This window comes from Lissotriton helveticus, chromosome 3_1, assembly GCF_964261635.1.
Source record: "Lissotriton helveticus chromosome 3_1, aLisHel1.1, whole genome shotgun sequence".
NCBI classification, from domain to species: domain Eukaryota; kingdom Metazoa; phylum Chordata; class Amphibia; order Caudata; family Salamandridae; genus Lissotriton; species Lissotriton helveticus.
In genome coordinates this window covers 1854547564-1854571157 of record NC_136061.1, presented here as the reverse complement: position 1 = coordinate 1854571157, position 23594 = coordinate 1854547564, and the positions used below count along the sequence as shown (strand labels likewise).

Sequence of the window (23594 nt, the reverse complement as noted above, 5' to 3'; positions counted from 1 at the left end):
GCCTGCCTCGCCTTCAATAACTCCTTTTTTGTTTCTATTTAAAGAAGTGGTTTGGCAAGGCAGCTTTGTCAGAGCCCTTTCTTTCTATCATAGAAAAAAGGAGGGCTATAAGAAACGTTCCCTTGGCAGCCAACATTATTTTAAAATAGATACAAAAGCAAGGCTGTAACAAGGGAGGTTTCGGTACAGTCCTCCTTTCGTCTATTTTCTGGTTTAAATATACTTAAGCTGAATGAATAGGCAGGTTAAGCCCAGGCCTGTCAGCTATGCCAATGCTTGTTTTCTCTTTCCTTCAACTTCGCTCACCTTGCCTCCTCTTTTTTCTTCTTCTCTACATTTTCATTATTTGTCTGTCTCACTAATTGTAACATTTGGGTCAATGTGGAGACTGGTGCAATGATGAAGGAGGCACTAAAATACTAAAGTAGTGCGATTACTTCTGTAAACTAGTATCAATGTCAGAACCTCCCTTGCCTCTTCCTGGTGCGGAATAGAATCAGACCCAGAGGAGCCAGACATAAAGTAGGTGGAGTGGCATGCCCAAGAATGGGTTTTGCAAAATGGAGAGGAGACACAATTTACATCTCTTACAATGTGCTTCTCTTGACCCTTTTTAGGAGGTGCACAGTAAGGATGGGTGGCTTCATGGTTTTCACAAGAGCATGGGCGGGCGGGCAGGCAGGAAGACCCATCTAGTCGGCTTGTTTCATCACCTTGACATACAGCTTTGCTTTATGCCAATAAGCCTTCAAGAGAAAGTCCCGGTTTGAATGTAAGGTTCCAGCTGGCCTTCTGTGTGAACGCAAAAGCCCTCTGTGAAAATACGCCATAATGATAATATTGAACAGTGAGCTATAAACTGTCCTCAAAGAGCTCCATGCACACTGCAAGGTATAGATTACAGCATTATGAGTTTTCCCTTGTCTTTCAATATCCTGATGTTTCAAAAAGGGTTCTTTTGGGTAGAAATCAATTCTTATTATTAAAGGTGTTAGCCTTTTAAATTCGGACTTTGTGCTTTTTAGGTCCAGGCACTCTATAACTCTTCTGCCTACCTGTATGGATGGCATGTGACTCTTTAATCTTGTAGTCCTCTGTCTTATGTAACATTTTCTGTACACCGATTTACACACGTATGTAACATTTCCTGTACACCGATTTACACACGTATGATTGATTATCTCTGTGTAATATGTGTGTGTGATGTTAAGTGCTCTGACACCCTGTGGCGCTATTAAACTAATTAAATACATCTGCTAGAAAGTGGTTATGGAGACTTGAGGAGCACTGTTAATTGGTGGTAGTGAGGGAATCCGTGGCAGAGGTGGTCATTGAGGGGGGCGCCAGCAAACATTGTCCACCACTGCAGTCCAACAACCAGGGCTGGCTTTAGCAAGGGCCCTGGTTGGTGGACTGAAGTGTGTGTCTCGTCACTCACCATTACTACATTGAAAATATTTGGGGGGAGAAATGAAATACAGGTGTTCAAAATAAACTGAAGGATTCACTTTACTAAATGCTTGGTACAAAACTATGAGACGTGCAGTGGAACCGCACGGTTAGGCTAACTTGATAATTAATGTGTTGTTTCTCAAGGAATGAGCCTTGCCATGGAGGAACGGAGGAAGGCTGCGCTTCTGGGGGATGTTGTCGTGCGCACAAGTACCACCCCACTGCTCCCTGGTCTCAAAACACTCACCTACCATCAACCGCGTACCAGCCTATTTTAGGCCTCCAAGAGAAATGGCGCGTTGGCCAAGGCAAGGAAAAGCCAAACAAGAGAGGGGCTTCACTGCCCCCCTTTAACTTGCTAAATCGTTGAAGCATTCATTTTTCGATTTTCATTCAGGCACGTCCTCTGTACAGTGTATTCCTTTTTTGGTCAAAGTCTTCCAATTTCTTCTGTGCACATTTTCGGTAAAGTGTATTTTCTTTTTGTTACCTTCTGAATGTGAAAAACCAAAGTTACAAAGCTAAGGCAATAAAAAAAATGTAATAAAAGTCAGCGACCGCACAAGCTAGGTGAGAGAAGTAAAAACATGCGTTTGTTCGTCTTTTCTTTGAATGTGGAATTAATACTTACTCTGTGATCGGCACATGACCTCACTGTTTGCGCAGCAGGTAATCAATGGGCGCCGGGCCTGGGTGTGGGCACCTCGGTCAAGTCAACGCGCCCTGGGGGAGGCCGCTGCAGAGCGCAAACACTGGGCAGCATGAAACGCACGCACAGGTCAATATTTGAAGCCAGCAGGGAGAGGCGTTTAATGGGAAGGGCGGGATCGAAAGGGACCACTGCCAGCAATTTCACAAACCGAGATGGCAATCTTCGGCCCACAGACATATCAGGCATCCGCCAATCGAGAGCAGCTTGATGAGACGGCGACTTTGGCCTGTGACTTTCGTCTTAAAAAGCGAAAGGGAGTGCTTCCGCTTTTGCCCAGGTTACTTGTCTAACATGTATAAAGTGCACGTGCGCTGGATGGTTTACACGCGACCTGTATGCATGTGTGCAAAGGTTTATAGATGTATGTGTAGGAATGCAGCGAGCCTCGTGTCATGTGGTATTTATTTTATTGCATGGGGTGCCAAACATCTATCTTTAGCAATGGTGGTGCGACCTGAAGAAGTAGCCAAATGCCACGTCATAGGGGTGTCAGAGGTCCACAAACAGAAGCAGCAATTGTGCCACTTGACTAAAGAAACACTATAGTAAATGGGTCTAGTGGTCTACTGAAATCCACAGACACTACCATATATGGGTCCATAGGGTCCATATGGTAGTGGAGATGGGACAACCCAAGGAAATGCACAGACACCATAATGAATGAGTCAATGGGGTTCACCCACTTGTGGAGACATTACAGCCCAATGAAATCCATACACAAGAGTGAATGAGTCGATGAGATCACCTAGAAGCAGAGAAGATACGATCCAAAGAAATATACAGAAACCACCGTAGATGGACATAACCTGAAACATTGTTCTCAAACCTGGCTTCCTTGCTTGACCAAACTGGGTGATCTCAGGCAATTATTCTACGTTGCCATGTCTCCTTTTTCTTCATTGTCATATATGAGAGTATCATCAAAAACTCGAGTTGAGGATGTGTGCTGTAAAAAAACCTGTCTTCATTACACAATGTTCCTCCATGTATAATAACAACTTACGTCACATTTAGGCTGCACCTGACAACTGGCGCCTCTTGGTTCACTACTGGCATCGTCCTTGATAAGGAAGAAGGGGAACGCATATATTTTTAAATACTATCACTTCTAATAAATGCCTCTCAATGTAATGATGCAATCTAAAATACTATGGGGAAACCCTTCCCTTTGTTAAAGAAATACATTTGCTTGAACTTTGAAGAGACTTTATCACATTTTTATTTGCAGTTTCTTGCACAGTTTACATGCCAAATAGTTTCATGGCTATGCACAGGCTCTTGCAGCCAAGCCAGAGTATTGGCTCAGCTCTGCCTCAGCTCCCTCTTTTAGTCTGTTGACTTGCCAACATCTACTTAATAGTACAGAGAAGTACACATTTGACCATATTTGCAGCAATACAAGGTAAGTCATGATCAAAGATGGTAGTGGCGGGGGCATTGCTTGGACAGCCATCATGGCGGATGCAACTTAGTTGAGCTCCGACCATCCAAGCCCATGATCTGACGAAATCCGACGTAAAATCCCACTCAACAGACCGGGAAACAGTACCCCTTACAGTGGAGTTCCCAATTGATGTTCTGGTCCTGGAGTGGCAGCGAATTGTCAGACGAGACGATCCATCTCTGCAGGGGAGGAGCTGTGGCTTCGCGCAATAACCACTCCACGCTTCAGTTAGCGTAAAAGGCCATTTATTAGGACAGGCATGACATTCAGAAATAAACATAACATCATTAACTTAAACAATCCCCCCAACATCCTGCCATTTACCCCATCATCCACTCACGTGCGTCACCAGCCACTCCCAATTCACACCACGACCTCTTTGCATCTCATTCACTTCCCCCTTTCACTTTCCAACTCCTCCGTCATCTCCATCCATCGCACTCCCGTCTACCACTCCCCCCATCCTGCACCTGTAACCCCCTCTCTGAAAGGGTGATTCTGCCCGTCATGGACTCCCCACCCCTTCCAGTTCCCCCCACCCAGGGAACCCCCGGAGGGTGGTTACTTGCCCCACCAAGCGTGCACCTTTCGAGCTCAGTCTCTCTTACACCAGATCGATTTGTTCCACAGACAACTAATCAGATCCCGCAACTCCATCAGGTAAAATGCATTTCCCATGTGAGAAAGGTGCACGCCATCATCTCGGAAAAGAAGTGGCTGCTCCAGCTGAAGCCCGACATGAGCTAGCACTTCGATACCCTTGTCCGCACAAAAGAGTCTCATTGCCCTGTTCAGTTTCCTGCGAGCCCTTTCCACAGCCGCAGGCTTGAGTGCACCCCTCCAAATCCTTCGTGGAATAAACTCAGTCCACACAATACAGGCGCCAGCCAGATTGCGTTTCATCGCCTCCAGATCCCTCTGCATCAAATGCAATAGTGACACCCCCGATTGCTTCACCAAGTCGTTTTCCCCCAAGTGGATGATAAGCATGTCCGGGCAGCCCAGCTGCGACACTTTCCTTGTTAGCCATGGTAGCAGTTCTCCCCAACGCATTCCGCTCTTACCCCACCATTGTACTTCGTGATGGCTGCTCCTCAGGCCCAGGTTACGGCCGTACACCCGCCTGGCAGCGTATTTCTCCCCCCAGTGCACAAAAGAGTGCCCAATGACCCAGGTGACCGTCTTGGCCCCCGGTCCACGAACACAACCTACGAAGAGAAAGAGATTAGTACCCCAGCAAAACAAGAAAATCCACAACAAACTGTGCAGCTGGCCAAGCAGCACACCCCACCCCTTCATTTACGCATGTAACGCTCACAGCACCGCGATCGCCAACGACCAATCCTCCGGATCTCCTCTCATTACCAACCCAACCCCACCACTGCAGTGGCTGCCCTAATCCGAAATGAGTGCGTACCAAACCGCGCCGGATCCCTGCCCAGCCTTCGCAAAGCCATCCGCAGAACTGCCAGCAACTGGGATGACGTCAAGCGCTTTCGCGACGCGTGCACAAAAATCTCCCCTTCCAACCTCCGCACTCGACCACAAAACCCCAGCCACTCTCGCACCGGGCACACACCCGCGCACTGTAAAAACAGTTTCAATCGGGTCGGGGACAATCGATATTTGCCCGGCGGTATTGCCTCTGTGACCCTCTAGTCAGTTAAATCAATGAAGAGGCAGGCGCTGGAGACTGGAAGGCAGGAAACAAGGGTTTTTATTCTCTCCGGAGGAGAACACAACGAAACGGACAGAAGGTATCGTTCTGAGGTGCTCTAACTTACGTTTGAGGCCTGGCCCCTTATATACAGTGTTTTATTGTTTTTATTGCAGTTTACATATATGTGACAAAGCTTTGATATACGGAAAGACATACCCGGAATCCCCCTTTGGGGCCCGTTCCCACACACATTTACAGTTGAAATCCCCACCCTAATCACAACAGGTGATGAGCATCGCGCAGCTGGATAATCCGCCGAGTCACGGGATGTGGGGAGTGTGATTGGGTCTCATGGGGAGGGGGCTTTGATCAACCCGGGGATTTCTTTGATGGGGGAAGCTTTCTATTGTACGGGGAGGGGCAAGGGTGGTATCGGCAGAGCTGGGTGTCGGCTTGGGAACGGGGAGGACAAAACGGGCACACGGGGAAGAAGGGGGTTTGCATCTAAGGGCCGGAGATCATGAAAGGAAAGCAGGGAGGTGTCGCGCTGGGAACAGGATGAGGGCCGGGGGCAGAGCAGCGCCGAAGAGGGGTTTATGACTCAAGGCAGGTGCAAGCAGGGGGTGGTCAGCGTGCAGGCTTAGCGAAGGCAAAGGGCTATGTCAGGGGCTAGCGGCATGCAAAAGGGTTTGTTCTGATCGGGGCATCTTAAAATGGCGGGCGCGCACGGCAAAAGTGTGGCATCAGGGGAAGAGGCAAGATGGCGCAGATAATGTTCACCAAAACGCACTAATTTTCCACAGTCCCTCCTTTAACATATTCAAGACATCTTGTTGGTTCATTTTCTACTCGGGTCTATTGTGGTGAGCATGAAAGAGAGAGAACGGTAGGAAACCCAAGATAAAGAGTTGTAAACAATACACTTTGAGGTTACTATTTTTTTTAGGAGGTGCACCTATTTGATGAACTTTGATAAATTGGTTCAGCAGGAAAGTCATAGGAATGAAATACAAAAACGGCGAGCAGCAAGTACATATCATAACGTAAACTGGCAGGTTAATACATATTTCGGATTCGGATTGGAGCAGGATCAATACAATGGTGGCTGGGAGAGAAATGAGGCGTAGAAAAAACGGTGGTTGAGGAGGTCAAACGTTCGAAGTTTACGAGTTCTCATTGTTCTTTGTGGTCTTTCGTTGGCGCTTTTGAGCACCGGCGGTGGAGCTACGAGTCCAGCTCTGGTCTAAGTTCTGCGTTGCAGGGCACGACCCTTTCCTCGCGTTTCTGGTCGGAAAAGGTCCTTTTCGCCCCGTGTCCTTTGAGGTGATTGTCAGAAAGTTCCGATGGAAGAAGAGCGCTCAAAACAGTCTATAGGGTAGGTCAGAGGAAAAAGAGGGGGATGGAGCAAGGCCAAATTAGGAACAAACTAGGGGAACGAGAGACTTCAAATAGGCGGGCGTGTGACGGAATTCAGAGAGCGGGGACTTGTCGACAGGCACTGGACGTCGAGCAGGGGCATCAGGTCGACCCTTTCTTTTCATGCTGTCGAAAACAGTGCCTCGTCCTGCAGCTCTTTTCAGTCGCGGTCTCGCCTTGGCCAATGTCGTAGGTGTCCCTTAGCCTGCAGTCGGGCCTCGTGCTCCCACATCCGGTCCTTCTCTCCTCCAACAGCAGTACCCTTAAACAAGTTTGAAAAGACAGTCTTTTAGAAAATTTTCGGATGAAGATAATCAAAAAGTCTATTTCTCTCCCAGCTCCAGGCAAAGAATGAAAATGTCCGTCATTTTTAACGTTCACAACTGGCATATGAATGACCGGTGGCGGACCTGTTGGATTTACTATGACTTTCCTTCATAATCATTTATTACAGGCATGACAGTTCATCTGATGGTAACCCACCTTCGGGAGATAAATCTGGCAAAGGTATGCCGTTCTCTAGAGTTTCACATTTACAAAAGGGTACAGTGAGTCGTCAACATGGTACTACACAGGTATTTCGCTGAGAGACGAACATGGCTAAACATTTCCTTTCTATCAGTGCATCCTGTTTTTCAGCTACTGCGAGGTTCATTTTGACGATTTCTTTACCTTGGTCTAGTCTGTTAACCTTGTAAAACATCATTCTGGGTCCTACGTAACCTTTTACAGCCCGGTTACTTAACTAGGAAGGACAGGGGATTTATGGGAAACAACCAGGGACATAGACAGGGGAGGCAACGGGGGTGATCGTTTTCTGGTTTGGGTATTGCGACGATTCGGGGAGGGGAGGGTCGCGTATTCTGAGGTCCTTGTTTTATACTATAGGAGCCGTTGACATGTAGTTCCCTTATTTCGGGCCAGATTAGGGAACCTCTGTCGTCTTACCTGTCCTTTCCCTTACGGCCCAACCTGGGTTCATTGACTTCTAGCGGAAAAGGAGAGGTAATGACGCGGCCTCAGGGTGATTGCATTAAAGACAAATGTTTGTGCAAATACTGACGGTATTTGAAGCCAATTAGGTGGTGTGCTAGGGGTGGCAATCTGCCAATTTCGGGGCTAACCACTCGGAAGAGTGGTAGTGAGAAAATAGAGAGAGAGTGAGAGAGAGAGAGAGAGAGAGAGAGAGAGAGAGAGAGAGAGAGAGAGAGAGAGAGAGAGAGAGTGCAACGGCAGGCTAAATAGTACACGTGCAACGGAGAGGGCGGCAGTGCGTTCGAGAAAGGCTATTTAGTGCATTACACAGTAAAGGGTATTCACGAGCCCACGTTAGCTTGTAATCATGCAGTTTGAGCATTAGACAGGGTAGAGGGGACGTGCTTTGGGAAAAGGAAAGAAGAAAAAGGAGGTACCATTTTGTCGCACTTTCTCGCATTCTCGGTCCTTTGACCAGTTGGGTCAACGCCTCAGCCACACACACACACACATTCCCTCACAGTTTCGCATCATACGCAACGTGGGTTCATTCGTCCGGTCTGGTTTAAGGGTGATCACTTTTTATCAGGTTGTGCTAATTTTTCGGGTTTGTTCGATACGTGAGTAGTTTTGCAGGCGTGCTTAGACACCACCCTGCGGCGCTAGTCCGTTTCGTGCACTTAGACATGGCAAGGTCTCAGATCTTCGCCACACCTTGGCTGTAATCTCTGATGTAACCTGCAGAGGGAGGAAAAAAGGGGGGGGAGGGGGTGACAGCATTCGCGCGCATACAAATACATGGATTCATAAGTCCTTTACTTACCTCTAACTCGTCTTTCCTCCTTGGGGCAGGGCCCCCGGGGATATGGTTTTCGGAGTCGAGGGGGGGTAGTGTGTTCATGTAGGGCGTGTGCGGGGAAACAAAAAAAGGAAACCAGAGGTGCCTAGTGCGAGGTATCTAGTCAAAGGATATATCTCACTATCGGGATCCTTAAACCTCTTTCAACGCCGTGGCGTTCTAAAGTTCTTCGGTTCTTGGGTCCCTGCTACTTTGGAACGTTGTACTTTACAGTATTTACATTATTTCATTTCACCCTCCTTTTACATTCCCTCATTTACACCATTCGTTTTACCCATCCTTGGAAGTCACGGTCTTCCTCTACGCGAGAGTTCATGAGTCAGTCGCGTACTTTTAAGACGGAGTGTCGTGTTGTCGATCCGATCCGTCCTCCAGGGCTGGGCAACCATCTTCCTTTAACCTTAAAGAGAGAGCAGAGTAGGGTGCACAGAAAAAGAACTTTCCTACCCATCCCATATTGTTTTAAAATAAAGCATGCAATACCCGTCCATAGTTTCAAAGACTTTATTTTGCAAATTTATTTCAGCATATGGATTAGGAGGGTGTGGTCGTATTTGGTCGGTCGTGGCAATGGCTAAAGTGCGTACAGTGGGGGGTGTCGTTTGCAACAGTAAAAACATCGGAAAGTTTTTTATTCATTCATTTGTGAGAGACTAAAACGTCTATTAATTGGCTGGGGGTTCGGGGGCATATATTTTCATAATTTAGAAACATAATCATAACAGTTGTAATCAGATTTCCTATATACATACCGTACGCATGTATCGTAAATGAGGTTTACATCAGTTATAAAAATATAATACATTGTATATTCGTAATCAACGTTTGTAACGGGGATCTTTTCATACAGTTCGTCGAGTGAGCTCTCCTTGTCTTTTCTAGCCAAGTGTACAAAAGGATCACAAAAATCTCAGAACATCAAGTTTATATTAGTGCGAAGGAACACCACGAGGTGTTCGTAAGTTCCTATTGATACCAGCGCCATTTTGGGCGGGGCCGGCACAGTCCGGAAGCAGCATCAGGGGGAAATGTTTCCATTACTGGCAGTTTGGACCAGATGTCATGTTTGTTTCGTTGGCGATCGAAGCAGCCGTCCCTTACCGGAAACCTGCTAAGGCCGAAGGCTCCGCCGGGGACCTTTGCATGATCTTCAAGGCTGCGGAGATGCTGTCGGAGATGGGGGCTCGTGCTCCATGGGACAAATGTTCGAGTTGTATGGCTGGCCAAAGTTACTCTAGTGGCCGGGGCCCGCCTTCCAGCGGATCCAGACGCCATTTTGAGGCCCTACAGGGGCCACTCTCGTCGAGTTTGCAAGAATGGAAGAGACCCTTTGGAGTGAAGGGAAGAGGTCCCTGTTTTGTGAGAGCGGGACGTTCAGCTGGGGTGCAGCTGTGATGCCCCCACCTGGGGGGCGAGGGAGACTCGTTCACATCGTCTCCTTCTCCCGGTGCACTCCATGCCGCTCCTTTTCATCGCCCTGCATGAAGGCCTCTCCACATCCGATGTTCCCCAAGCGTCACCATTGTACGTTCGGTGCTGCGCAAATACTGCGGTGCCACCATTGTGTGTTCGGTGCTGCGCAAGTACTGGGGTGCCGCCATGGTGTGTCCGGTGCTGTGGAAGTATGGGCACCATCGCCTGACTGGGGGTGTTCGGCGTCGGACTGGGGGCTGGGAAACCTCCTACCGGTGGAGGTGGGAGAGGCTCGTCCGCGTCGCCTCTCCCTCCCAGCCCAACTTGGACAAATTGTTGTGGAGGTACGTGCAGGACATCCCGCCGTCCAGGACTGCTGCGGCTGTGACAGAAGAGAAAAGGAAGAGATGCCTCGCTCTCCTCTTGACATGTGGCGGGACTACCTTAGTCTTTCCAGGCCCGTTGCGGCCGGCCAAGGAGACATGTGGCGGGACTACCTGCAAATGCCCAGGCTGCGGGCTCCTGCCTCTCCTCCGGCTCCCCCATACGTTAAGATTTCCTGACCAAGAGTTGGCGGCGGGGCTCGCCTTATATGGGTTGCCGTTGGTTGGGCGTAGCCGTAACCCTGCCCTATTTTGGAAGGTTCCAGAATGGGGGGGGGGGGCGAATGTTCTGTTTGACTTTCATTTTCTACAGTTTATCGTTATTATTCCTTGTTTGCTGTGTTAAATTAAAAGTTCAAGTTTATTAATGTTCTACGGATTTTGTTTTATCATTTCTTTCTTTCCAGGTTGCTTTTATGCTAAGTTTCTGTTAACAGGGGTCGAGTAACACGGAAACACGTGTAGGGGGGTGACGCAGATTTGTACATTTACATACACACGAACTCAGACGGGGGGGGGCAGTACAAGTACGACATACAAAGACCCAAGACAAATATAAAAACAGTTATCGGTCCTAATTATCTCTTTCCGTCTGTAAGTTTTTAAACGAGGCTGGGTTCCCGTCTTGACATTGCCCGACCTAGGAGAACTTGATCATGCCGCTGAGATTTTCCTGGCGAAATCTGTGCCATCGGGCATAATCAAACGTGGTGGTTCTGTCTGGCCTGTCTATGTAAGTCGGGTTCTTCTCTGTCTCGCGCCTTTTCTCGTACTGTCGGTCTGTCGTTCCTGTCGGTCCTCTGCTCCTACTCACGCTCAGTAGAGTCGGGCATTGGGCTTTCCAGTGTCCGACATACCTACAAAAAGCGCATTGGTCTGACCCTAAGTCTGGTCGTCCTTGGTATAGTGTCGGGGGGTAAGTTGTGGGTAGCGGTGTCCTGGGGTTGTCCTGTCGGTATATTTCCCTACTTGGTTTATCCTCGTCTTTTCTCTGTCGTTTCGTAGCCTCTCTGCGCCACATACCGAGACTGTCGAGCATAATTGGCGTCGTCTTATTATTTCGAAGGGCTATTTCTAACGTTTCTATTTTATCAAGGTCAAAGGATCCTGCCAGTGGCCACTGTTTATCTTGGCTATCTTCGGTATACCTATGCCATAATTTATTATAAGCTATGGTGACTAACCCATAGTTTATGAACATGTCCTTATTAGGGGTGCCTTCTAGTGGAGCCATATGGTCCACCTCTAACACCCGGTCCGGGCTAAACAGGCTATTTATCAATGGGGAGAAGACAGACATGACGGCTCGTAACGAGGGACTAAAAAGTCAGCACTGCCTATCTTATCACTAGGTGCAAAGACTAGACAGAATATTTCTATTCTACGTTGTTTGCAGGCAGTGAATACCTCATGGATCCCAAAAAAACCAATAGACCAACAAAATAACAATGGGGAGAATGAGTAGGATCGCAAAGATCTGCGTTACCTACCCTTTTCACTATCTGCAAAAAGGATGGTCTCTTCCCTGCTTGCAGACAGAGAATCTCCAGGAAACAATAGTTTGTGAACAACAGTTCAGTTTCAAGCAATTATTGAGTGGGGGAGAAAAAGAATAAGCAGGGCTGCTACCCTACTTATCCTCCACTGCTTGCAAAGGGAGAGAGAGCCTGTTGCTTCTCCGTTTGCAGACAGTGAATCTCTAAATAAAAATAAACAAGGCAATACTAGTATTTTGAACAATCAAACAATCAAAACAAATTTCGCGATTAGTCGTGGCAACACGACCTTACCCGGACCATGTGGACAGTTTCTTGTCTTCCGAATCCAGCGCCCGATCGTCCTCTTTTTCTCGTATTTCTCACGGCACTCCTGATGGTTCCCAGTCAGGACCGTAGATCACTCGAGAGAGGTCTGTTCGGAACTAGTGAAGTTCGGATGATCGGCTGCCAGACGAGGGTCTATTGGGCAAGAGCTCTCCCGATCGTTGCAGTCGTTCACTCTGTCGTCGGGACCTCTCCCACTGGATCCACGAGTCGCTGATGGGCCCCACGCTTGGGACGCCAATTGTAAAAACAGTTTCAATCGGGTCGGGGACAATCGATATTTGCCCGGCGGTATTGCCTCTGTGACCCTCTAGTCAGTTAAATCAATGAAGAGGCAGGCGCTGGAGACTGGAAGGCAGGAAACAAGGGTTTTTATTCTCTCCGGAGGAGAACACAACGAAACGGACAGAAGGTATCGTTCTGAGGTGCTCTAACTTACGTTTGAGGCCTGGCCCCTTATATACAGTGTTTTATTGTTTTTATTGCAGTTTACATATATGTGACAAAGCTTTGATATACGGAAAGACATACCCGGAATCCCCCTTTGGGGCCCGTTCCCACACACATTTACAGTTGAAATCCCCACCCTAATCACAACAGGTGATGAGCATCGCGCAGCTGGATAATCCGCCGAGTCACGGGATGTGGGGAGTGTGATTGGGTCTCATGGGGAGGGGGCTTTGATCAACCCGGGGATTTCTTTGATGGGGGAAGCTTTCTATTGTACGGGGAGGGGCAAGGGTGGTATCGGCAGAGCTGGGTGTCGGCTTGGGAACGGGGAGGACAAAACGGGCACACGGGGAAGAAGGGGGTTTGCATCTAAGGGCCGGAGATCATGAAAGGAAAGCAGGGAGGTGTCGCGCTGGGAACAGGATGAGGGCCGGGGGCAGAGCAGCGCCGAAGAGGGGTTTATGACTCAAGGCAGGTGCAAGCAGGGGGTGGTCAGCGTGCAGGCTTAGCGAAGGCAAAGGGCTATGTCAGGGGCTAGCGGCATGCAAAAGGGTTTGTTCTGATCGGGGCATCTTAAAATGGCGGGCGCGCACGGCAAAAGTGTGGCATCAGGGGAAGAGGCAAGATGGCGCAGATAATGTTCACCAAAACGCACTAATTTTCCACAGTACCCACTCTCCGACAGCCATACCCATTTGCCCCGACCCATCTGGTCTGTCTTGGAACGCCCCAACCATATGCCCAACCGAACCCCGTCCACACGCACATCCGCAAACATCCGACCCGGTGTCCCCAGCAACTCTGACACCCGAAATGCACCAAAAAACATCCAGATCATGCACAGGCGAAACAGCGCCACCTCTTCCCCATCATAACAACAGAAACGCAACTCCCTTAAAACCTTCTCCAACAAATCAAACGTGACCGCCTCACGTGGCAATTGCCCCCACCCATTTCCGCCCTCACCCGTCCCCAACCCTTCAACATTCGACTCAGCAGATCCGTCCTAGCCGGATCAAAACCCAAATACACCAAGCTGTAGAAAGAAACTCCCGCCAATTTGCCAGCAATCGTCGTCTGCGACAGCCCTTTATCCATGCAATCCAACACAAATTGCACCACCCTTCGCTCAAACACTTCTCTGGGCAAACTTCCCACTCCCATCTCCCCCACCACAAAGGAGCCAAACTCAGCCCATGCCAACCTGTACGCCCACCTAGTGGACTCCGCTATCGACCTCTCAACCAACCCAACCACTCTCACTCCCCCCAGGCCCAGATACCCTCCGGCACCTTGGTCTTGCAAGCTTCCGCTCCCGGCGCCAGCTCCCTGAAGCGCTGCCACTGCGAACGAGATAACGCATCCGCAATTTCGTTACTCACGCAAGGCACATGTTGCGCGCGAAACAGCACATTGAAACACAGACACAGCAGCATGAAACTTCGCAGCAAGCGCAGCACTCGCAGGTCCCTCGCCTTTTGGGTGTTCACCAAGTCCACTACAGTCATATTGTCCACATGAAACAACACAGACCTGTTCCTGAACTCCGGGCCCCACACCAACAATGCCACCAACAAGGGGAAAAACTCCAAAAACGCAATGCTCCTGCCCTGGCGCAGCCAATGAGCTGGCCACTGTTCCGCACACCAGCGGCCGTCCCAGAAAATCCCAAAACCAGCCGCACCCGCCGCGTCCGAGTAGAGTTGAACCTGCCACACCATCCTGTCGCGCGCAAAATCCATGGACACACCATTGAAATCTTCCAGGAAAACCAGCCACACTCACAAGTCCGACCGGACCCCGAGTGTGATCCTGATCCTGTGGTGTGGGAGGGCCGCCCCCGACATGGCCATGCCGAGCCGCCTACAAAACGTCCTCCCGGCCCTCACAACCCTGCAAGCAAAGGTCAACAACCCCAACAAGCGCTGCACAGACCTCAACTTAAGCTTCCGTACCTCGATCGCACCTCTCAAAGCTTCCTGCATCTCCGCCACCTTCCGTACCGGCAAACGCGCCTGCCAAGCCACCGAATCCAACTCAATCCCAGGGAAAGTCAGGCAACAACTAGGCCCTTCCGTCTTCTCCGGCGCCAACGGCACCACAAACTCCAGCACCAACAACTGAAACTGCTGCAAAGCCTCTCTACAGGCGCCAGAGCGACCCGCGCCCACAAACAGAAAGTCATCCAAATAGTGGGACACCAGCCGGTGTCCACTGCGGTCCACAAAGGTCCACTGCAAAAAGGAGGTGAAAGTCTCGAAAAGCGCGCAGGAAATCGCACAACCCATCGGCAGAACCATGTCCACGAAGATGGACCCGTCAAACTGCATGCCCAACAGGGGGAAATCCGCCGGATGAATGGGGAGAAGGCGAAAGGCCGACTTGATGTCACACTTGGCCAACTCAGACCCCTTCCCACAGGACCTCACCAAGCCTATGGCATCAATTACCGACGCATACAGCACTCTAGAGTCCTCCTCTGCAATAAAATCATTCACCGACCCTCCTTCCGGCCAGGACAAGTGATGAATCAATCGAAACTCCCCAGGCTCTTTTTTGGGCACCACCCCAAGAGGTGAAACAATGAGATCCGACATCGGCCAATCTGCAAAAGGACCCACGATCCTGCCCTCCGAAACCTCCTTCTCCAATTTACGCGCCACCACCTCCGGCAACTCCTTGGCGGACCGCAAGTTCTCAGCCCAACGTCTCTCCCTCGGCCCCTGATATCCAATCCGAAAACCTTCCATGAAACCCCAATACAAACGCAACGCCGCTTCCATATCAGGGTACCGGGAGAGCCATGGACACATGGCCTCCACCTTAACCGGAGTATGGGCCCTTCGGCCCAGGCTGCCCCCTACCCTTGGCAAGTTTCCACTGCTCTGACGGCGAAGCCAATGTGAGGCACTGTGTGACTGCATGCCGCCCCCCGCACTTTGAACACTCATGCTTGAACTTACAAGAGAGGCGATTGCAGAAACCTTTATTGAACCCCCAACAGGCCCCCGAAGACACTGGCTTGTACTGCTGTCCCGCTGCCCCCGACCACACAGCCTGGTTCCCCAGACCACCGGAACCTCCTTGACTACCCACCCCAGACTGGGCGGGGCGCGACTGAAAAGACCGATAAGTAACCGGAAGACCGCTAGCCGTATGAGTGTAAGCCGCCGCCTGCGTCGAAGACATCCTTTGAATCCAGAGTTCCTGGTCCACCTCCCCCCACGGCTTGTCTGGATTAACGCTGACCCTGGCCCTAAACTCCTCGTCGTAGCTCAGCCAAGCAAAACCCCCCAAATGCAGCTGCGCCTTCCTGATCACATCCATGTACTAGAACAGAGCAATAGCCCGATCCCCGTGCTTCTCACAATAGATACTCGTGTAAATCAAGAAGGCCGATGTCCAATTCTCCATCGTCACCGGCACCCTCGGCCGCCTGGTCAACTCCCACTCCTCCTCCTTAGACCCTTCCTTCGCCTGAATCTCTCTATGCAGCAGCTTAAACACATCCACATATTCGTGCCTCCAAATCTTCCCCCTCGTCTTTTCCGACAAATGAGAACCCAGGGGCATCGCCAACCCCATGTACGGCAGCTTCTTCCGGAGCTTCTCAACTCCATCCTCCTTACCCCCCAGGTCCTCCACCTTGTCAGTCTGTGCGCTGGCCATCGTGACCGCCTTCCCCCCATCAGCCGCCACCGGCTCCACCCCAACAGGGGACCCCGTCCGCACAGACCCATCCCCCACCCCCACCGACCGGCAGGGCTTCTTCCTCCCTCCTGTCCCCCCGTCCGTCCAGGCGTCCCACCAAGCGCCCTCACCTGACAAGGTTGCAGGAGCGTCCATCTCCCCTCACCGTGCATCCGCCGGCTTCATGGTCCCTTTGCTGGCCCGACTGGCGCCATCCTTTGCCTCACAAAAAACACCAACCGTGGCAGGTGCCACTCTAGCCTTGCCCACACTCTCAGACTCACGCGACTCACCCTCTTCCAAGTCATCCTCCTCATCCTCATAATCCAACCACTCATCCTGAACGTCCAGCGGCACCACTTCCGTCACCACTCTCTTAGCACCCTTCCCTTTCACTCCAGGCATAAACTCGCATTCCAGCATCGCCGGTGCCCGCTCCCTCGATGGAGGGCAGGCCGCCGCGGACCCCCTGCTTCTTCGTCCCGGCGTTTGGAGGCCGTTTTGCGCCCGCCGACCCACCCCGGCCTCTGCCAGCTGACCCCGCAGGCTTGCTCCCCCCCCCCCGAGCCGTATGCGCTCGGGGAGGCCCCGGTGCCAACAGGTCTCTGATCCGTCAAGGCAGTCCCTGAACCTTCCACCCAGACCCACTGCCCCTGGGCCCCAGGGGCCCCCCTGCCTCTACCTCCAGCTGACCCCCTGCCACGCGCAGGTGCCTGGGCCCCATCGCCCTTGAGCACCCCACCCGCCTTTGCCTCCCTGGCCTCGCATAAGCGCTGCCACTCCCTCTCATATTCGGCAATGACGCGACGCTGATCGCGGGCCCTCTCCTCCTCGGTCATGTGCTCCCACCTGTCGTACATGGAAGACCGCCCGGACTCCCCCAGGCCTCCCCGCCCTGGCGCGGGTGCCGCAGCACTCCCTGCCACCTGCCCCAACCCACTCTGCTGCTGCGCCTTCAGAGGGCCTTTGCCCTTGGAACCCTGCGGCTTAACAACCCCTTTCCGGCCCCCCGAAAGGTCGACCGGCTGCTCCAGGATGGTGAACCCCTCCTCCCCCCCACACTCCCCCCCAGACAGCGTGAGAGCAAAATCCTCTCCAGCCGCCACCTCCCACTCACCCAGGTCCTCCCCCCCACTGCCCTCGCTGCTCTCATCATACCCCATCAGCTGGCCCATGCTCCCTGACCCCCCGGCATGTAATGCCAGCGAAGTCTGCCCCGCTCCTACTGCCCCCCCTCCTCACCGGGCACCGCTTCCCAGACCTCGATCTTGGCCGGGAGGTTCAGCCGTCTCCCCCCTTTCTTGGGCACCTTCTGCTGTTTTTTACCCCTCCCCTTCTTGGGCGCGCCTTCCCGAGCCCCAGCGGGCTCATCCATGCACGCTGCGACAACCGCAGCCACCCCCGCCGATGCTGACCGAGGCGTGCGGGTCATCCCGACCCACCCCTGGTCCAGTACGCCGGGCTGGAGGAGGTCCGTCCTCCCAGCCCGGCCAAGCACAAGGAGCGCAGCCCTTACTGCCTCCGCATCAGGTGTTGCCATGCTGATTCCCAAGCTCTCGGGCCGTCCGCGAGATGCGTGAGGTTTGGCACCCTCAATTCCGACCCGTCCGCGAGATGCGTGAGGTTTGGCACCCGCCCTGTCCGTCCGCGAGATGCGTGAGGTATAGCACCCGCACACGCTGTACCGGAGCACCAGGGGCGACACGCCGGCAATCAAGCCAAATATCACCCCGCCTGCCTAACCACTGATTTAAACTAAAGAATCGTCCCTCTGGGGCACCAGTGGCGACGTCCTAAGCACTCTAGTAACACTCAGCCTACCTAAGAAATACACCGCTCCTAAAACTAACTCCTTCCCTGAGGCACCGGGGACAGGAAGAGGAAGTCCTTCCCCTCCTGTCCCCTTAAATAGCCTCCTAAACCCCTCCCACCCCTTAACCTAATCCCTTACCTAACTTCCTGCCTGTCCCTCTCGCCCGAATACCCCGGGGAAAAGACTGGTCTGCCGACCTGCTTTCCCCCGGGCGCCGCATTGCGATCGAGGCCTGCAGCACCCCATGAGAGCCCAGCGGCCGTGGAAATCCGGAGCCGGAGGTTCGGCCCTACGAGCTCCAGTGAGCCCTGTCCCGGAGTAGCCCGGTGGGATCCAGCAAGTCTGGTCCCAGGGTCGCGGTGCGCTCTGGGACGAGGGGTCCTGTTTCTGCAGGGGAGGCGCCGCGACCTTGCAGTTGAGGCCTGCACTGCCCCGAGGAGCTCGACAGGCAAAGAAAATGAGTGTCGGTGGTGCGGCCTGCAAGTTAGGTGCCGGCAGAGGCAAGGATTGCCGCCGTTCGCCTCAAGACCCCGTGGAGAGCCTAGGACGCCTGGGGAGTCAGTGAGGAGAGGCAGAGATGCGGATCCGATCATGGGGGCCTGCACGGCGAGGCCTTCGCCATTAAAGTCAGCCCAGCAGCAGCTCTTGGAGACCTCTGTGGTGAAGGCGGGTGCTTCATCAGCAGCAGCATCCACATGTGACACCCTGCCCGGCACATAAACAGTGCAGGCCATTGCCTCTCTGGGGCCCCGGGTGGGGCCGTGCATATTATGTCAGCATCACCAGCGAAAGTAAGGTAGGCCTGTAGTGCGGGACCCTCCTCAGGGATGCAGGGAGTGCGGATGGGCACCCCCTCACACCAAAGTGCTGTGGGCACCTGGAGCTGGGCCCTGGATCGTTTTCCTGTTGTGGGGGCATCAGATCCACAACGGAGTCACGTGAGACCCATAGGCCTGGACTCTTTCCCATAACCATATCCTGGGAAGGCTAGTAATCTTGGTGCCAGCGTCAGGCAGTGATCGCACAGATGGGTGCTGGGGGTCTGGTGAGTCTGGTCCCTTTAGGGGGACTACTTGGACTACAGTCCCAAGGTTGCAGAGGCGGCCGGGCTAGGCCCGGTGCGACTTGCAGCCTGGAGCGGTCTGTTTCTGTGAAGCCTGACCCGCAGTGGCTCATCCAGCCGCACACATCGAGGAGCACCTGATGTGGCAAGTGCCCGGCGGGGAGATCCACGGGGAGGCTGCTCCTGTCAGGGGCGGAGAAAAAGTCTGAACGTTGCCTCTGGGACACCCTCCCGTCCACCGTGACAAAGGACACATTGTCGGGTCCCACCTCGAAGCAGAGTACATTGGACCAATTCACCACTGGCCGCAGCAGGGCAAGTAATGTTGACTGTGGGGGCCCTATTCCTGATAATGCTGCCTTACTCGCCACGATAACCCAGGCCCGCAACACACTGGACGCGAAGATAAGTGCAGTGGGATCTGAGGTCTCCTTCTTAAGGCAAGAACTCAGAAAGGCCGTTGACCACATTACGGAGGCAGAAACTCAGGTGTCGTCTGTTGAAGACACGGTCGAAATACTACAGCAAACAGTAAACAAACTCACTGTCGTAATGCAAAAGCTGGCTTCTCGGGTGGAAGATGTGGAGGTTCGCTCCAGGCATAGTAACCTGCACTTTATTGGGTTTGCGAAGGGGTGTGAAGGTACCTTTATGGAACGCTTGCTCGCACAATGGTTGAAATCCCTCCTACCAGAGGATTCCCTGTGCTCCTGCTTTGTTGTGGAAAGAGCCCACCGATCTCTGACAAGGAAGCACCCTCCGGGAGAACGCCGCCGGCCAGTCATAGCCAAATTGTTGAACTATATGGATCGGGACACTATCCTTCAATTTGCTAGAAGTCACAAGGATAAATTGTTTAACAATTCACACGCCATCATGATTTTTCCAGATTACACCTAACTTGTTCAACAACAACGACAATCATTCACTGCAGCTAAGCGGCAGCTCAGAGAATTAAATATTCAATATATGCTACTGTACCCAGCATGAATGAGAGTCATTTACAAATCCAAGTCCCTCTTCTTCGACACCCCAGAGGTGATTATCGCATGGACTGAGGAAGCGGTACACCTGAAACCACATACCCACAAGGCACCCACAGAAACCATCCGGGAAAGCCCACCACCAAAAGACGACACAGATTGAGGTCAAACTGGCGCTCCCAGATGCAGGGTGATGAGTTGTGACTGCAGCGTAGATTCCACTGAAACCCCTAAACAGGCTCCTAATACAAGCACTCACTGGCCCAATGTATATGGTTAGTCTGTGGAACAATACCAGGCTTGGGGGTCTTTGACCAGTGCTTTTTGGATGCCCTGAACAATCATGGTTAATGATAATGGGAAGTTGAGGGACCATTGTTGGCAGCTTCCCAGGGTCCCCTGTTGTGGCTTTGGGTGACCTGAGGCCGTGAAAGATACTCCCTGTTGGTGGAAGTATTGGGGTGGGGGGACAGGGCTTCATGTTCAGTTTCACAAAAGTTTATCCAGTTTAGGCACAGGCACAGCGACTCAGCCACTTCTCTGCATGTTCGCTCCATCTGGTACCCCCCTGAGAGATAGATGGCTGTGAACACTACCGATTCCTTGCCTGGAGGGCTAAATATTATTGTCCGTGGGGTACTGGACAGAATCAACACGGTGCCGTCCTCAGGCAAGCCAAACGATTAGAGGCTGACATTCCCCTTTTATGAGAAACACAGATGATAGGTAACAAAGCCCCATGCCTGGCCTGCTTCGGTTATGTTAAGGTTTACCATTCAGGGTTTGCTCATGGGTCACGCGGTACTGCCATCCTTATACACCGAAGGGTCCCATGCAGCCCGTCCAAAACCAGGTCTGATCCCTATTGTCGCTACACCATGGTGACAGGCACACTATATGGGGAATCATTGATGCTGGGTAGCTTCTACGCTCCTCCCTACCTGGGACACACCTTCATAGACAGAGTCACACAGCTATGGGGGGATATCCCAGATGGTCTATCAGTGATGGTGGTGATTGGAGCGACACTATTGGGTCCATTGCCGATGGCGCAGGACAGTCCACAGCCCCCAAACGGGAGAATCCAAGCTGCACCATTAGACCTCTACCCTGGGGTGGTCGAATGCATGGCGAGCGTATCACCCAGCAGAATCAGGCTTCACCTTCTTCTCAGCAGTACATGGATCCCTATCCAGGTTAGACTACCTTTTTCTCCCATTCACCTACATTCACAGGGCCTTGTCTGTTTTCATTCTCTCTAGGGGTCTCTCTGATCATTCCCACATCACCCTAAAGTTGAGTATCGGGCCACAAAAACCCCCCTTCAGATGGCGAATGTAACACTGGCACCTACATGATCCAACCAATACAACCATCCTCCAGCAGGTGATCACAGACTATCTGGTATCTAAAGCAGATACCGCCCCTTCAGGCATATAAACTGTGGGAAGCCCTTACGCCCACAATCCGAGGTATAGACATGAGTTATCATGCAGGCGATAACACTGCTGCCTGGAAAATTGCCAGCGGGCTCTGGAAGCTGAGGTGAGGGAGGTCAAAGGCCCCGCAGCGAAGCGCTGCTTCCTCCTGGCACAACAGCAGCTACACCAACACCTCACTAACAAAGCCCAAGAGGCGTGGCAAGCGACCCAATCTAGAATTTACCAATGGGTTGATAAGTCAAGTAAGATGCTTCATCGCCTTTGTCAAGCTGCACAGTCACCCACCCCGGTGCCTGTGCTGTGAAATGCAGAAGGAATTCTATGCACCACCCCTGACAGGGTCACCCAAGTGTTCACATCCTATTATTCATCTCTCTATGCTTAAAAGGAAATTATATCGTCTGATCAAATAGGAGAATTCCTAAAAGATATACCACCTAAAGTGTTACCTGATCCTATCTGAGATCAACTAGACACACCCATCACCGTGGAAGAGCTTGGTGTGGCCCTGTCAGGCATACGTCCTGGCCGTGCACTGGGTCCCAATGGATTTCCAAGTGAATTTTTACGATCTCATATGTCCCAGGTAGGCCCACACCTCCTGGATGAACTCTACAAAGCTTTAGAACAACACATTCTTCCTCTTGACCGGTGTCATGCTGAAATTGAAGTGTCCCTCAAACTGGGACGCCCTCCTGAAGAACTCTCAACCTACCGCCCAATTTCTCTTCTGAACTTTGAATCCAAACTTTTAGGCAAGGTTCTCGCTCATCGCCTTTGGAAATTCATCCATGAGCTTGTCCACCCCGACCAAATCAGCTTCATGCCACACTGATCCACCTGACACAGTATCAGGCAAGTCCATAACGCCATTGCGAAGGCTCCAGAACTTGGCCGCCCTGCGGCCCTTTTGCTGGCCGACATCGACATGGTGTTTGACTCCCTGAGTTGGAATTATTTATTCCAGCTCCTCTGAGCCCTCAACTTTGAACCGCGTTTTCTGTCCTATATACAGCTATTATATACAGATCTGTCTGCCTCCGTACAGGTGGCTGGAGGATGGTCAGAGCAATTTCCAATCAATCGGGGTACAAGACAGGGCTGCCCACTTTCCCCACTATTATTTATGTTAGCAATGGAACCACTGGCGGCTTGAGTGAGGCGGGACCCCTGGTACGGGAATATGATTGGTCAGCAAACACCTCTGACAGAATTGCGTTATACGCTGATGATGCGTTGTTCTTCACAACAGACCCTGGATTCTCTAGCCAGCGAATATCACAGATACTTTGTGTATTCTGGTAAACTTCAGGTCTCGGAACTAACCCGGCAAAGTCAGTGCTGTTGCCAGTATGCAGAGACCAGGGGCGGGGTACATGGGCATCTCAGCTGTCCTATGCCATGGAGGGCTTTCAATACTTTGGTGTATACATCTTGCCATGTCCATTGACATCTTAGTTGCATAATATTCACCCAATACCACATTGTCTCTGGTCTCTGAGATGAAATAAAGGGTTGGTCACCCCAACCTTTGTCACTGTTTGGGCTGTCAGCAATCTTCAAAATGGTCTCTCTGCCCTACATTCTATGTCGGCCCCAAAATTTCCCCTATACCACCCCACAAGCATGGTTTCAACAAGTAAACACACTCTTCAATTATTTCCTGTGGGCGGTGGAGCTATTCGGGTCGTGCTGCAAACCTGTACCCAATCTATATATTGTGGAGGGATTGCAGCAGCTGACAAATATTCTTACTATGCAGCCTCCCATTTACTAAACATTAATGAGTGGTGGTACAGCTCCCATATGGACCCGGCTTTCACAGGGGAGAGACTCGCAATGTGCAATACTCTTCTCCTAGACCTCCTCTAAAGTCAAACGAATCTCAAACATTTACCCCCAGCTTGTAAAGTAGTCATACAGCTTTGGCGACACATAGTGAGGAAGATGGGCTGGGGTCGGCGCCTGACACAGACAACCCCGCTATGGAATGGGACCAACCTACGATAAGTCGCC

At 51.7% G+C, this 23594-nt stretch overlaps 1 protein-coding gene across 1 annotated transcript in view; it reads left to right on the top strand.

Annotated features, from left to right (window-relative positions):
- CRACR2B (calcium release activated channel regulator 2B) overlaps positions 1 to 1724 on the top strand; it is a 395737-nt gene extending 394013 nt beyond the window's left edge. Inside the window, exon 11 of the mRNA XM_078682798.1 lies at positions 1597 to 1724. Within this exon, the coding sequence (XP_078538924.1) occupies positions 1597 to 1602 (6 nt within the window). The 3' untranslated portion in view covers positions 1603 to 1724. The remainder of the gene's footprint in view (positions 1 to 1596) is intronic.
- Positions 1725 to 23594: the final 21870 nt, after the last annotated feature.